General features: G+C 38.3%; 3 protein-coding genes across 4 annotated transcripts in view; 2 read left to right on the forward strand and 1 right to left on the reverse strand.

Annotated features, from left to right (window-relative positions):
* The first annotated feature begins 1,957 nt into the window (after window positions 1-1,957).
* On the forward strand, window positions 1,958-5,451 carry LOC110416380 (lysine histidine transporter-like 8). Its single transcript, XM_021428370.1, has 5 exons — window positions 1,958-2,440; window positions 2,584-2,720; window positions 3,125-3,549; window positions 4,640-4,771; window positions 4,841-5,451. The coding sequence occupies exons 1-5, from the start codon at window positions 2,064-2,066 to the stop codon at window positions 5,327-5,329; spliced, it is 1,560 nt and encodes a 519-aa protein (XP_021284045.1). The 5' UTR covers window positions 1,958-2,063; the 3' UTR covers window positions 5,330-5,451.
* Window positions 5,452-7,124: 1,673 nt separating this feature from the next.
* Window positions 7,125-10,721, forward strand: LOC110416379 (lysine histidine transporter-like 8). Of its 2 annotated transcripts, XM_089783622.1 has the most exons (6): window positions 7,125-7,775; window positions 7,927-8,060; window positions 8,166-8,201; window positions 8,741-9,168; window positions 9,258-9,389; window positions 9,469-10,721. In XM_089783622.1, exons 1-6 carry the CDS (start codon window positions 7,393-7,395, stop codon window positions 9,955-9,957), a joined length of 1,602 nt encoding a protein of 533 aa, XP_089639748.1. In that variant the 5' UTR covers window positions 7,125-7,392; the 3' UTR covers window positions 9,958-10,721. The 2 variants fall into 2 exon arrangements, with proteins under 2 accessions (XP_089639748.1, XP_021284043.1); XM_021428368.2 differs by lacking the exon at window positions 8,166-8,201 and having other exon boundaries at window positions 7,133-7,775.
* The window catches only part of LOC110416381 (uncharacterized), a 2,410-nt gene continuing 357 nt past the window's right edge, over window positions 10,301-12,353 (reverse strand). The window contains exon 2 of the mRNA XM_021428371.2: window positions 10,301-11,036. Within this exon, the coding sequence (XP_021284046.1) occupies window positions 10,829-11,036 (208 nt within the window). The 3' untranslated portion in view covers window positions 10,301-10,828. The remainder of the gene's footprint in view (window positions 11,037-12,353) is intronic.

Below are 12,353 nucleotides of genomic sequence, written 5' to 3' on the forward strand. Positions count from 1 at the left end.
CAAGCCACCGTGAAAAACCAAATTTCGGTGTGCAATTGCTCCCTGTTAGTATATAATTAATTAGATAAGTCTCTTTGTTTCGCAGAAAAAACTCTAGGAAGAAGCTAGTCGTAGCCATTTTTGGGTGAGGTTAGAAACATTTTGCTGATAAGTACTGTGAAAACTAGCTAGTCTAGTGTTAAAAACAAACACTTAATATTTTCTGGCATTATCTGAGAATGTCAGATCATCAGGAGCTGATAATTGAGTATACAGTTTCACAGAAGATGTTTCAGGAATCCAGACTGTATGTTCCACATGAGTTTTCGTTGCAATAAAATGATCTTTCCCTTTCCGATGATGAAGACATTATATAATTAATTAGTAATTGAAAAGCCTCCTATGACAGGGGAGGTGTTTTATGTTTTTTCCCCCTTTTGGGCTATGGGTTGACTTAAAATTACTAATTATAATACTTGCCTACCCCCACCTAATTATATCAAACTTCTAATAATCTGATGTAGATTTCAACTTCAACGTTAGAATGTTAAAATCACGTTTGGTTCTAAATTCATATCGATTGTGTGCTCTCTTTATTAACTATGAGGATTCGTCGAACTTATTTCACTTAAATAGTCTGATTTTTATGAAGTATAGATTTGACTTAATCCTTTTTCAACCACAGTATAGCTTATTAAAATGCTTTTGCATAATGTATGAATAAAACAAACATATCTGTCTGATTAAGATTATAATATATAGTTTTTCATTAGTTATAGGTGCATGGCCCCATCAAAGAAAATGTCTCAGATATAAACGAATTAATTTTCTTCGGTCCAACAAGGTGGAAAGAGGAAATAGTTGCACCCCTGCTTTTTTCAAAGCTTCGAGATGTTGGGAGTAATCGGAGTGTAGAAAGCTATGGATTCTCCAATCAAAACGTTAGCGTAAGGCACCTTCGTCCGAGTTGGCTTTTGACCGGGCCATATAGCCTAGAAGGGGGAAAGCCATAAAGAAAATTTAGGTAGGAAGATAAAATGCCAAAATTTCAAAACCGAATGGAACCAATAATTTAGATATTGCGTCAGTTATCATGGACGCTAAAGTCTATGCAATAATTCTTCTGGCAAATGGTGGGGAAAATCCCGATGGAGAGGAAAAAGAATGCACGCAGAAAATTAAATTAATATTTAATTTTCCGTCTAGCTAGAACTCCTAAGTCAAAGCGTACATCTTGTTTCATAAACAATTACTGTATTATTAGTTAATGCATGGTTGAGAAACGTATTATATTAATGGGAAATTGCTGAGAGATTCCAATCTAGAATTTCATCTTGCTTAAAGAGAGAGATATATAGCAAACATTAGCTCAAACCTAAGTTGTTCAAATCATACTTGTTCACATTAAATCTCTCTTTAATCTAGAGACTACCATACTTTTGGCTTTGACATTTAGCAAAATGTGATCTCAGCTTCAAAAAAGAGGAGGGGGAAAGAAATTCTGCCTTGGTGCCCCTTTAGCAACTTTCTCTTTTCAACAGGCAAATTCTATATATGTTAATTATTTACGTGTGGATTTCTTTTCCAGGAAAGTAAACTCTCTTAATTTCCTTACACTTTCGTCCAGCTATATAACATTTTTGGTCACAATAAACTTGGTCCAAGTCAAGCGGAAGAGAACATCCCAAAGGAAGCTCTTAAAGAAATACATTAAAAAGCTTCATGAATATTAAAAAATGAGGAGCAAATTGGAGAAAAGAGAGAACTTGGAAAACCAGCCGGTTAATTAGTCCATTTGGTTGCATTAGTAATAAGTGCCGGTCAACAGAAGATGTTTACTAACTTTCAAAAATAAAAAAACAGAAGTTGTCTACTAGAACTTCGTTCACCACAGTCCACAAATAAATCCATCAATCAGTTACTGTCTTTTCCGTTTTTTTTTTTCTAATGTTTTCAAGCTTTTAACATCTTTTGCATGAAACGACTATATATGGGTCGTTGGCCTATGTATCTGTGTGACAGAGTGTGAATGAAGAGTTAATTAGATAAGAGGAAAAGAGTGGGAAAATTGAAGAGAGAGAAAGATGGGGGAAGTAGTTGAAGACGGTTCCGCTGTTCATCCGCCAAGGCATCAGGCACAGGCGATACAGGCCCCTCCCATGCTGATGCAGTACAATTCACCTTCTTTGTCAAGAAATCCGCTGTTGCTATCAGAACAACATGATGGAGATGCAGCAAACAGAGCCCAAAAATCATCTCATCAAGCTCCCAACTTCCTCAGCCCCTTGGGTACTCCACTTAGGAAGGCTATCCAACTCACCAAGCTTGACCCGCAGGATGCCTGGCTTCCCATCACCGAGTCAAGAAATGGTAACGCCTACTACGCTGCCTTTCACACTCTTTGCTCCGGAATTGGAATTCAAGCCCTTGTCCTTCCGGTGGCCTTCACCATTCTTGGGTGGTATGCTTTTAGTTCATGTACCTTAATTAGAGTTTTCATCTGCATCCAGCAGCAGTTCTTCGAAATCCATAGCTTTAATTTTAAGTAATATTTTTACTTGGACATTCAGAATGATTTCTTCTTTTAATGTGCTTGGGATGCAGGACATGGGGAATAATAAGCCTGATAGTGGCTTTCATATGGCAGCTTTACACGCTATGGATATTGGTCAAGCTTCATGAATCTGCGGAAACTGGGATGCGCTATAGCAGATATCTCCAACTCTTCAGTGCTACTTTTGGTCAGTATATCTTGGTTATTTTCCTCCTATACTTTTGTACTCCAACTTGTTGCATCAGAAAATTCAAGTGATCAAGCATGTGATAAAGTATATAAAGAAACTTCATCCCGTGCCTGAAACTGTGACCTTTTCCTCTATCAGTTGACTTGTTTGTAGAGGACAGTTTAAGGGGGAAAAAAGAAAAGAAAAGCAGGAGCAAAACTTTTTTTTTTTCTTTTGGGTACACGAGGAGAGTGTTATAGCTCACGCTTGGAATAATCACTGTCCAAACACCAAACTTACCTGAACAGAAGTATACAAGCTGAAATTTAAGTGAAAAAAGAAAAACTAACAACTTCTACGCAAGCTGAGTTACTTCTAGAAAGGACAAAATGTGCATAACCTGATGCATTCCCCTTAAACAGGTGAGAAAATGGGCAAGCTGTTCGCCCTGTTTCCAATCATGTATTTATCAGGAGGCACATGCGTTGCACTGATTATCGTTGGCGGTTCAACCATGAAGCTTTTCTTCCAAATTGTTTGCGGGCATTGCTCTGCCAAGCCGTTGACAACCGTGGAGTGGTATTTAGTGTTTACGTGTGCAGCAGTCGTCCTATCTCAGCTACCCAACTTGAACTCCATCGCTGGAGTCTCCCTGGTCGGTGCGGTCACCGCCATTGGCTACTGCACAACGATGTGGATGATTTCTGTGACTGAGGGAAGGCTCGATGAGGTGTCTTACGATCCAATCAAAGAAGAAGACAACATGGCTATGATATTCAGCGTTCTAAACGCCCTGGGGATCATTGCTTTTGCTTTTAGAGGCCACAATCTTACGCTTGAAATTCAGGTATTGCATGGTTTCTATAACTTTGCCCTTTCCAACTTTTTTTTCCCTCCCTATTGCCCTTTCTTTTTTGAAGTCAACGAAAATGGACAAAGAGAGGCCCAACCCATTACCATGGAAACCTCTTTACTCTTGGGCCATGTTTGGGCATTTAATTCACAATCCATTGATCAAACAATTTTGGACTTGTTTGATTACCAACTTATCAAGTTATCATTGAGGCTGGGTTCAACTCTAAATCAGTACAAAACAGAATTTAACTCCTTTTTCTCATCAAGAAAATTTTAGTTAATTAGTATCAAAATATTAATTAACATGTCCATTTATGAATGATTAAAACTTAATAAAAGGGACCCGAAGCTATTTTTATTAAGAAAATTACTTTTCACTTTTGTAAATAAGTGTAAGTTACGAGTATTTAGTATTTACGTTGAATACAAATATCTTCTTAGAGGGTTTTATTTCGAGTAATACATAAACAATTTTCTACTTATCTGATTTAGCATTAGTGTGTGTATCTATCAATAATTAGTGAACACAAAAACTACTAAATTCCAAATTGGAAAGGAAGTTGTTTTAAACTTGCTTATGTTTACTGTGCTTTGACAAAACATTTCTATCAAATAGACAAAAACTCATAAAATATTATCTTTCTCTGAATAGTAAAATGTTTTTTTTCATGATTAGTCATTTTAGGATTAGGTTTTTTATTAGTATTACTTGAATTACATTAACAAAAAAAACCTTGGGAAAACGATTGCCACTTTCAGTCACATGTTGAAATATGCCTGGTAAAAAGGAAACAGAGCCTATTTAGTTTACTATTCGACTTTTCTCAGACAAAAACAAGAGATTGTGCATGTTGATTATTATATCCCTAGCATTATCATGGCATTCAAAAAGTTAAATAAGGATAATGTTCTCAATATTCAATCCCATTGTTTAAACCAAATTGCCAATAATTACTTCCATGCTTTTGAATAAAATATAGTAGTAAGTAAAGAGATTTTCTTGCGAGTGAATTCAAAGGATGAAAAGGAATGCAGTCAAAAAGTTCTCCTTTAATGATGTGATTTTCCTTTTCTTCACACAGGCGACCATGCCCTCCAGTGAAAAGAAACCATCTAAGATACCAATGTGGACAGGGGTGAAAGTTGCATATTTGATCATTGCATTGTGCCTGTTTCCTCTTGCGGTTGGAGGATATTGGGCTTACGGTCACAAGGTATGCCTTTATAAATTAAGCCAGAAATATTCTAAAGAACGGAATGCTTATGCTTCTCTTTAATTTCAGATACCTGCAAATGGTGGAATGCTGACAGCAATTTATCAGTACCATGGACGTGACACTTCCCAAGCTGTCCTAGCCTTAACAAGCTTGTTTGTCATAATTAACGCTGTGAGCTCTTTCCAAATCTATGGGATGCCGATGTTTGACGACATGGAATCCAAATACACCAAGAGGAAACACAAGCCATGTCCATGGTGGCTCCGGGCAGTGTCTAGGACCATGTTCGGATACGGTTGCTTTTTCGTGGCAGTGGCAATCCCTTTCCTGGGCAGTCTAGCAGGTTTGATCGGAGGGATCGCGGTTCCGGTGACCTTCGCTTATCCATGTTTTATGTGGCTCAGGATTAAGAAGCCTGAGAAGTATAGCGTAATGTGGTGGGTGAACTGGGGACTAGGCCTCTCAGGCACTGTTCTCAGCGTTGTACTCATAGCAGCAGGGGTTTATGTTGTGATCGACACAGGGGTTGAAGTCAGCTTCTTCAAGCCTCACTAAAACTGATCATTGATTAGGAAAGGTAGACCTATTGATCATCTCAGATTTCAGTCTGTTAATTCGGTTGAACTTCATATTTTAAGAAATTCGTGATCATGGTTATATGTCAATACTTTGTTTCTCCATAGGTTTTCAATATGTTTTCAGTGAATTAATTTCATATTATCATACATACAACCACGCAAAGTAAACAATAGTTACACAGTGGTTGGGTTGAGAGACTTAAGAGATCACAGTTATCAATTTGCCTAGAAAAATATGCTCATCTGACTAGCAATATGTATAACTATTGGAATATTCAATGAACATGGATTGTAAATCATTAGGCTAGCCAGCTAGCATTCTCATACCTTAACCCTCAGCTGTTTTCAACACACGTTTTTCAATTATTTTTTCTTTTTCTTTCCTTTTTTTTTTTAATTTTAGTTCCTTTTAATAGCTAAAAGTAATTCACCAAGGCTTTAGAATTGAAGATCTTGCATCGAATCTTACTTTTAAAGAAAATGACGAGGGTGTATACGGCTAAAGATGGACAAGGACTAGTCTTATTGTGTAACTTATCCTTTAAACAGAAGAAAAACAAACGAAAAGAAATCCATTACCACATCCACAACTTTAATATCATTGATGCAAAGGTATGAATCTATGATCACAATCCTGGTAAGCAAAAGAGAACAATAAAAATTGGAGATGCTTCATCAAAGGAAGGAAAAAGGTGAAAGCTACAAAACAACTTTCGCAAGGGAAAACGATACACCAAATATATATATATATATATATATATATATATATACACACGCACATGGTTGCCACTAACCAAATACTTAAAAGATACCTGAACTTCATGGAAAGTGCCCTTGTTGTTTGTAGTAACTTAGTTATATGGCTTAGCCCAGTGGCCACCAACCATATGAGCCAGACGTATTAGGACTTTCTTCCCCGCCAGCCATCCAATCTCTCTGTTGATTAGTCTATTCATGCGCTATAGGGACTTCACATGCATGCTACTGATATTGGGTACTATTTCACCAGACATCCACCACCAGGCAAGGCAGAGGAAATTTTTCAAGCAAAAAGCTATATGAACAAGACAAGAGGAGAGAAAAGAAGAATCAAAGAAAGTAGACTGGCCTTTGGGGTATTGCAACAAAGGTTGCAATGGGAATATGTAGCTTTTTGAGCTGCTTAAAATTGTTGGTATCCCAACTGTTTTTTATCCTGCCCTGTTGGTTTAAACCTGATTTTAGTCAATCCCATGAATCAACATTGTTTCAAGACTGATTCAGGTGAATTGCAGCTAAAAAAGTAAGTTTGAAATGAACAAATTTACATTTCAGACATTATCAGTCGTAACTGTACAATAATGCTCAATAAATCACAACACATTTTCTAAACTTTATCAATATCAGCTGGTTTGTAGACTGTATAGCATCGCTGCACCCATCAAATAAAGTGAAATATTCCATGTTCTTTTGCTGAATGAAATGTTTCTTTTTCGTTTCTTGAAATTGTGATCACAATTAGATTGATGTAACTCAAGTACATAAACGAAATGATGATGGAAACGGAGCTGATATAATGTGGCTGACATAGGCATGCCGGCTGCGGGTCGAAGGTCCAAATTAAAACAGACAGAAAAAAAAAGTGTCCGAACACTTACTGGTGGGTGATCTTTTTAGATTAAAAATAAGGGCAGCCAAATGAGTCAGTCAAAGCTTTCTCTTTATCAAACTGATCCCCCACTACTGACCCCTGTTGGGTTCCATATTTTCACCTACTCAGCATCCACAACCACCACGACGTCAATTATACTTTAAAAGCATGTTGCACACAAACAACAATTATTTCAGTGCACATCCAAACACAGAGGAGCAGATTCTCTCCATGGATTGTTCACTTATATATTGAGGAACAAGCTCCGCTCAAAAGAGAGCTTAATGTACCAAACCCCTCATCAAAACTTTGTCTGATCACTTACCATTTTACAAAGTATAGCAACCTCTATAATCCTTAAAGAAGAGAGAACTTAGTGAGAGAGAGAGAGACCATATAACTTAGTCGTGATGGGTGAGCTGGTGGATGTACACTCGAGCCCAGCAACGAGGCCTGGGTTGGAAACGTTGATCATCTCCGCACCTCCACTTCAACTCAATTGCCCTTCGATGACTCGGTCGCCTCTGCTTGATTCAGCCCCAAAAACCCCCAAGAGCCCCTTTGTTACACGTTTGATGACTCCTGTAGCTAGCCCCATGAAAAAGGCAATTGCAAGCATGCAAGGCTACTTGGAAGAAGTTGGACAATTCACCAAGCTTGACCCACAGGAAGCTTGGCTTCCCATTACCGAGTCGAGGAATGGTAACGCATACTACTCAGCATTTCACACTCTAAGTTCAGGAATAGGATTTCAAGCACTTGTTCTTCCGCTAGCTTTCACCACTCTTGGTTGGTAAGTAGCCAAACTCTCTATTCACCTTAAAACAAAAAAAAATGGAGGAAAAGCCGCCAAAACGCTTTATATTTCAATGAATTTCCCTTGCGGGCCGGAGACTTCTAAGTTCTAGTGAAAATTAAACAACTACATATGCAACTTATTGCAGGGTCTGGGGTATTATATGTCTGTCACTGGCTTTCACTTGGCAGTTATACACCCTATGGTTACTAATTCAGCTGCATGAATCAGAATCTGGGATGCGGTACAGCCGATATCTCCGACTTTCCATGGCAGCTTTCGGTAAGAACTGACAGAGAGTCATGTAAACCTTGACAGATAGGCTAACTGTAGAATTTTGGGGAATTTAATTTCATGAGAGCTTGACCAATTCATTATTATTTTCAGACCTCAGTTCAATTCTACGACTTCGGAATATCACCAGTGAGCCTAGAGATCAAAGGCTTAATCGTGATCAGTTTTACTATGTTATGCACTGTTTTCTAAAGATACGCATGCATTGATTGGGCAAATTCTTTATTTCTAATCATGTCATGTTTCCCTTTAGTTTTGCTTGCTTCATATAATTTAGCAAACTTTAAAGATTGAAAGTTACCATGGAAGGAAAAGTCTGTTAAAGGAAATAAAATGGTAATCTTAATCTTGTACTCTACCCGCAGGATAAGTTTAATCTAAATCTAATAAAAAGTCTTGTTTGATCTGATTGAAGACTTTAAAAAAAGGTGAAACCCCGAAGTGGAACTCTAATCAAATCTTTTTCCGCATGAGATGATTTGACTAAACTAAGGAGACAACTTGATCCAGTGTCCATGCTTTTGCTCGAGATAATGAACTATATAGCATAATTAAGCATCGACCAGTGCATGCAAATGGTAAAATTTGTGCATGGGAAACTAGTATCCTTCCTTTTGAAAGTCAAATTTGAATCTTGGACCAATTAAGGAAAGCATGGTGCGTTTCAGGAGAAAAACTAGGGAAACTGCTGGCTCTTTTCCCCATCATGTATCTATCAGGGGGTACGTGCGTGACCCTGATCATGATCGGAGGTGGGACCATGAAGATATTCTTCCAGATCGTGTGTGGGAACACATGCAGCGCGAAACAGCTCTCTGTCGTAGAGTGGTACGTGGTGTTCACTTGCTTAGCCATTCTCCTGGCCCAACTTCCCAACCTAAACTCTATAGCTGGCGTTTCCCTGGTGGGGGCAATCACCGCCATCAGCTATAGCAGTTTGATATGGATCGTGTCTATTACCCATGGTAGGCCAGCGGGCGTGTCCTATGACCCGCCTGAGGCAAACTCGGAAGTGGCCAGGCTTTTCAGTATTTTTAATGCACTTGGGATAATTGCCTTTGCTTTTCGAGGCCACAATCTCGTGCTGGAGATACAGGTAAGGCAAACAGATTCAGATGAATTGATAGCATCTCCCTTGATTGTAATCCATAGAAGCTTTTTGTAATCTCTTTTCTCTCGGCACAGGGGACGATGCCTTCCAGTGGCAAGCACCCTTCCCGTATTCCGATGTGGAGAGGAGTTAAGTTGGCTTACTTGATTGTCGCAGCCTGCTTGTTTCCCCTCGCAATCGGTGGCTTTTGGGCTTACGGAAACTTGGTAAGAAGCGAAAAACTTGGGTAAACTTGGGCCATGCCCATAAACTCATTGTGGCTAACACATCGTGGTGTTTTCTCAGATGTCTGAAAATGGATGGATCCTAAGTGCTTTGTACAATTACCACAAACTCGACACATCAAAACTGCTTCTGGGGCTAGCGAGCCTACTCGTCGTAGTTAACAGCCTCAGCTCATTCCAAATATACGCTATGCCCGTGTTCGACAATTTGGAGTTCAGATATACAAGCAAATGGAGAAGGCCATGTCCACGGTGGCTGCGCACGGGGATCAGAGTTTTCTTTGGATGCTTGGCATTCTTTATTGCGGTGGCGCTACCATTCTTGCCAAGCTTGGCAGGACTGATTGGAGGGATCGCATTACCGATCACCCTGGCATATCCTTGTCTCATGTGGGTGATAATCAAGAAACCTCAGAAATTTAGTCCATCTTGGTGCCTCAACTGGGCATTGGGAGTGTTAGGGATGGTCCTCAGTGTTCTGGTGACCACTGGAGCAATATGGGGCATAGTGACCAAGGGACTACAAATTCGCTTCTTTAAACCCCAGTGAGCTACAGCTGCACGATCAGAGATGTAGCTAGTCGAAACTGGCCGACTAGCCTTGGATCTCCTCAACCCAATGCCCACGCAGTGAAAGAGCCACCATATCAAATATGTGCAACATCTTTGAATGGTTCTATAGTCCCCGCGCACTGGCTTGAGTCTTGGTTTATAAATATATACGTATCAAACCTCGTGTAATTATATTAACATAAATGATATCACCTTATTAAAATGCTTGTTTGCCACAACTTAGTAGCATAATCTCGCTAATTAGTTTTTGATAATCTGTGGACTACGAACTTTACCACTTGAATAGATAGATCCAATATAGTACAACCAAATATGCGAAATTATGGACGAACTTAACCCTTCTATCAACTGGAAAAACGTAAATCATGAATCGTTTTGATCTGTCTAAAAACAATTGTACCGGTACATCATACATGCAAAATGTTTCAAACACTCACAGCACCCATTTCCATCCTCTGATGTGTTATAAACTACAAACATGTCTAAACAAATTACAAAATAAAGCAAATATTGTTCACTACATTCCCACCAGGATTAGCATTCCAATATAGTTTCTCAGAGCCATGCATATGGCAGAAAGGTAGTGAGAGAGGCACCTTACCTTAAAACTAACTGCTCCTAGTTCAATTAGAACATCACAACTTTCCATCTCAAATCTTTAGCCTCACGGTGGTTCACCAATTTTCAGGGTGATCATATCAAATCATATTCCTTCATCAGCTCGCTTCAGGCACAATTACATATTCCAATAGACCAGAGCAAGCATGGGCCAAATGCAATGATCAATAAATCTCAAATTTACAAGATGAAATTGGTCCCATTTAAACAAATCCAAGCTTCATGTAGTCCTACATAGATAACGGAAGAAGCATCCTTCTTTTCTTTTTCCTAGCCAATCTCACTTGCTTTGTGATTTTCATGCCGAGAAGCAATAACATTGTGATGCATACTAGGATAAAGGCAAGTTGCATATGCCTAAAATATAAAGAAACAGCTGAAAAAACCAGGAAAGCTAAAATAATGAGTTCCCATATAACGAAGACCACAACATCCACCCTGCGGCCACGAAACAATAAAGCACAACTATTAGAATTGGTCTTATCCAGAGACAGAGAAGAACAAACAGCAAAATGAAGACTAAATTAACAGATCCCAATAAACTACACAGCTAAGTATGATTCTCCAACAAAAAATTGAAATCTCATGCCTCATAACATTTATTAATCTAAATCATAACCTTAGAAACATGTCAAATCTTGTTGGAACGACACAAAGTACAAACTTATCAAAGCCATGAATATTTTCCATGCATCAGTAACACAAAAGTCTCAGCACACACGTTACAAAACACAGATCCAAGGGCAACAGTTCATTATTTTCAACTCCAGGCACCAAGAGTTCTCAGTCTGAGCTAACATAAGGACTCCTAGCCTAAGCCCCCATAATCTGAGGAAAACCAAATAATTCCATAAAGCACCAATTCTCAGCAGAGTGGCAAGCTTTCTTCTCTTATAGATACTTTATAAAAGCTATGGAAGAAAACTTGAGATACACATGATACACAATCAAAACAGCTGAGTGAATGGCAAGATGGCTAGGCAACATATGTAAACACACGTGTTGATTGCTACATTTCCTCATCTCCTACCATACAGTTAGTTACACATCAACCACCTAATTCAGTCAATTAAAAATATAAATTATAGCAAATTATACGAGTTGAAAAGCAAGGCTTAGCAAGATACTTGCAGTATAAAAACAAAATTGAATTTCTTGGTGCAGTATTAACTAATAACCATACTCATTTCTACAACAAACTCCCACAAATAAACTACATGAAACAACCACCACAAGAATTTTCTTCTTCTACCCCCACCCCCCAGTGGCAGGCTTCTTTCAGCCAACCAAATTTCTATTTATGATGAAAATTAAGCTGAATAAACAATTTCAAACATTCTTCTTCTTTCCTTTTTGAGGTTCTACTGCACAACATAAGGATTCAATAGCAGCTTATCGATACTCCAGAGTCAATTTCGTTTTCTTGACTACCTAAAATTTCAATATATTTTCAAAACGATAATTTAATTACAACGAGAACCTTTCAAACTTTTTTTTTTAAGTTTAGCTTTTTACTGCATGCATCAATAGATTGAGAAAATAAATTCAATAAAGAAACAAACTTTTTCAAAAGAAATTCAAAATGATATCATAATCGATAAGCTACAGCTGATCTTTTGAACGTAATCATCCTATAAAACCCTAGCTTATCTAAATAAATCGATAACGCTTCGATCGAAGCTCAAATGAAAAACATTTCAGAAACAGCTCGTTAAGCACGAAGATCTCGTTATCTAAAGAAAACCAGACGAACAG

The sequence above is a fragment of the Theobroma umbraticum genome, unplaced genomic scaffold (assembly GCF_002168275.2).
Source record: "Theobroma umbraticum cultivar Fairchild unplaced genomic scaffold, ASM216827v3 scaffold_51.0, whole genome shotgun sequence".
NCBI classification, from domain to species: Eukaryota; Viridiplantae; Streptophyta; class Magnoliopsida; order Malvales; family Malvaceae; genus Theobroma; species Theobroma umbraticum.

Bases quoted from the DNA above. Each gene is read 5' to 3' on its own strand.
- LOC110416380 (XM_021428370.1), top strand. From the start codon at position 2,064: ATGGGGGAAGTAGTTGAAGACGGTTCCGCTGTTCATCCGCCAAGGCAT. The intron at 2,721-3,124 runs GTCAGTATATCT...CCCCTTAAACAG, and splicing joins ACTCTTCAGTGCTACTTTTG to GTGAGAAAATGGGCAAGCTG. The intron at 3,550-4,639 runs GTATTGCATGGT...TTCTTCACACAG, and splicing joins ATCTTACGCTTGAAATTCAG to GCGACCATGCCCTCCAGTGA.
- LOC110416379 (XM_089783622.1), top strand. From the start codon at position 7,393: ATGGGTGAGCTGGTGGATGTACACTCGAGCCCAGCAACGAGGCCTGGG. The intron at 7,776-7,926 runs GTAAGTAGCCAA...AACTTATTGCAG, and splicing joins GCTTTCACCACTCTTGGTTG to GGTCTGGGGTATTATATGTC. The intron at 8,202-8,740 runs GTGAGCCTAGAG...GGTGCGTTTCAG, and splicing joins ACGACTTCGGAATATCACCA to GAGAAAAACTAGGGAAACTG.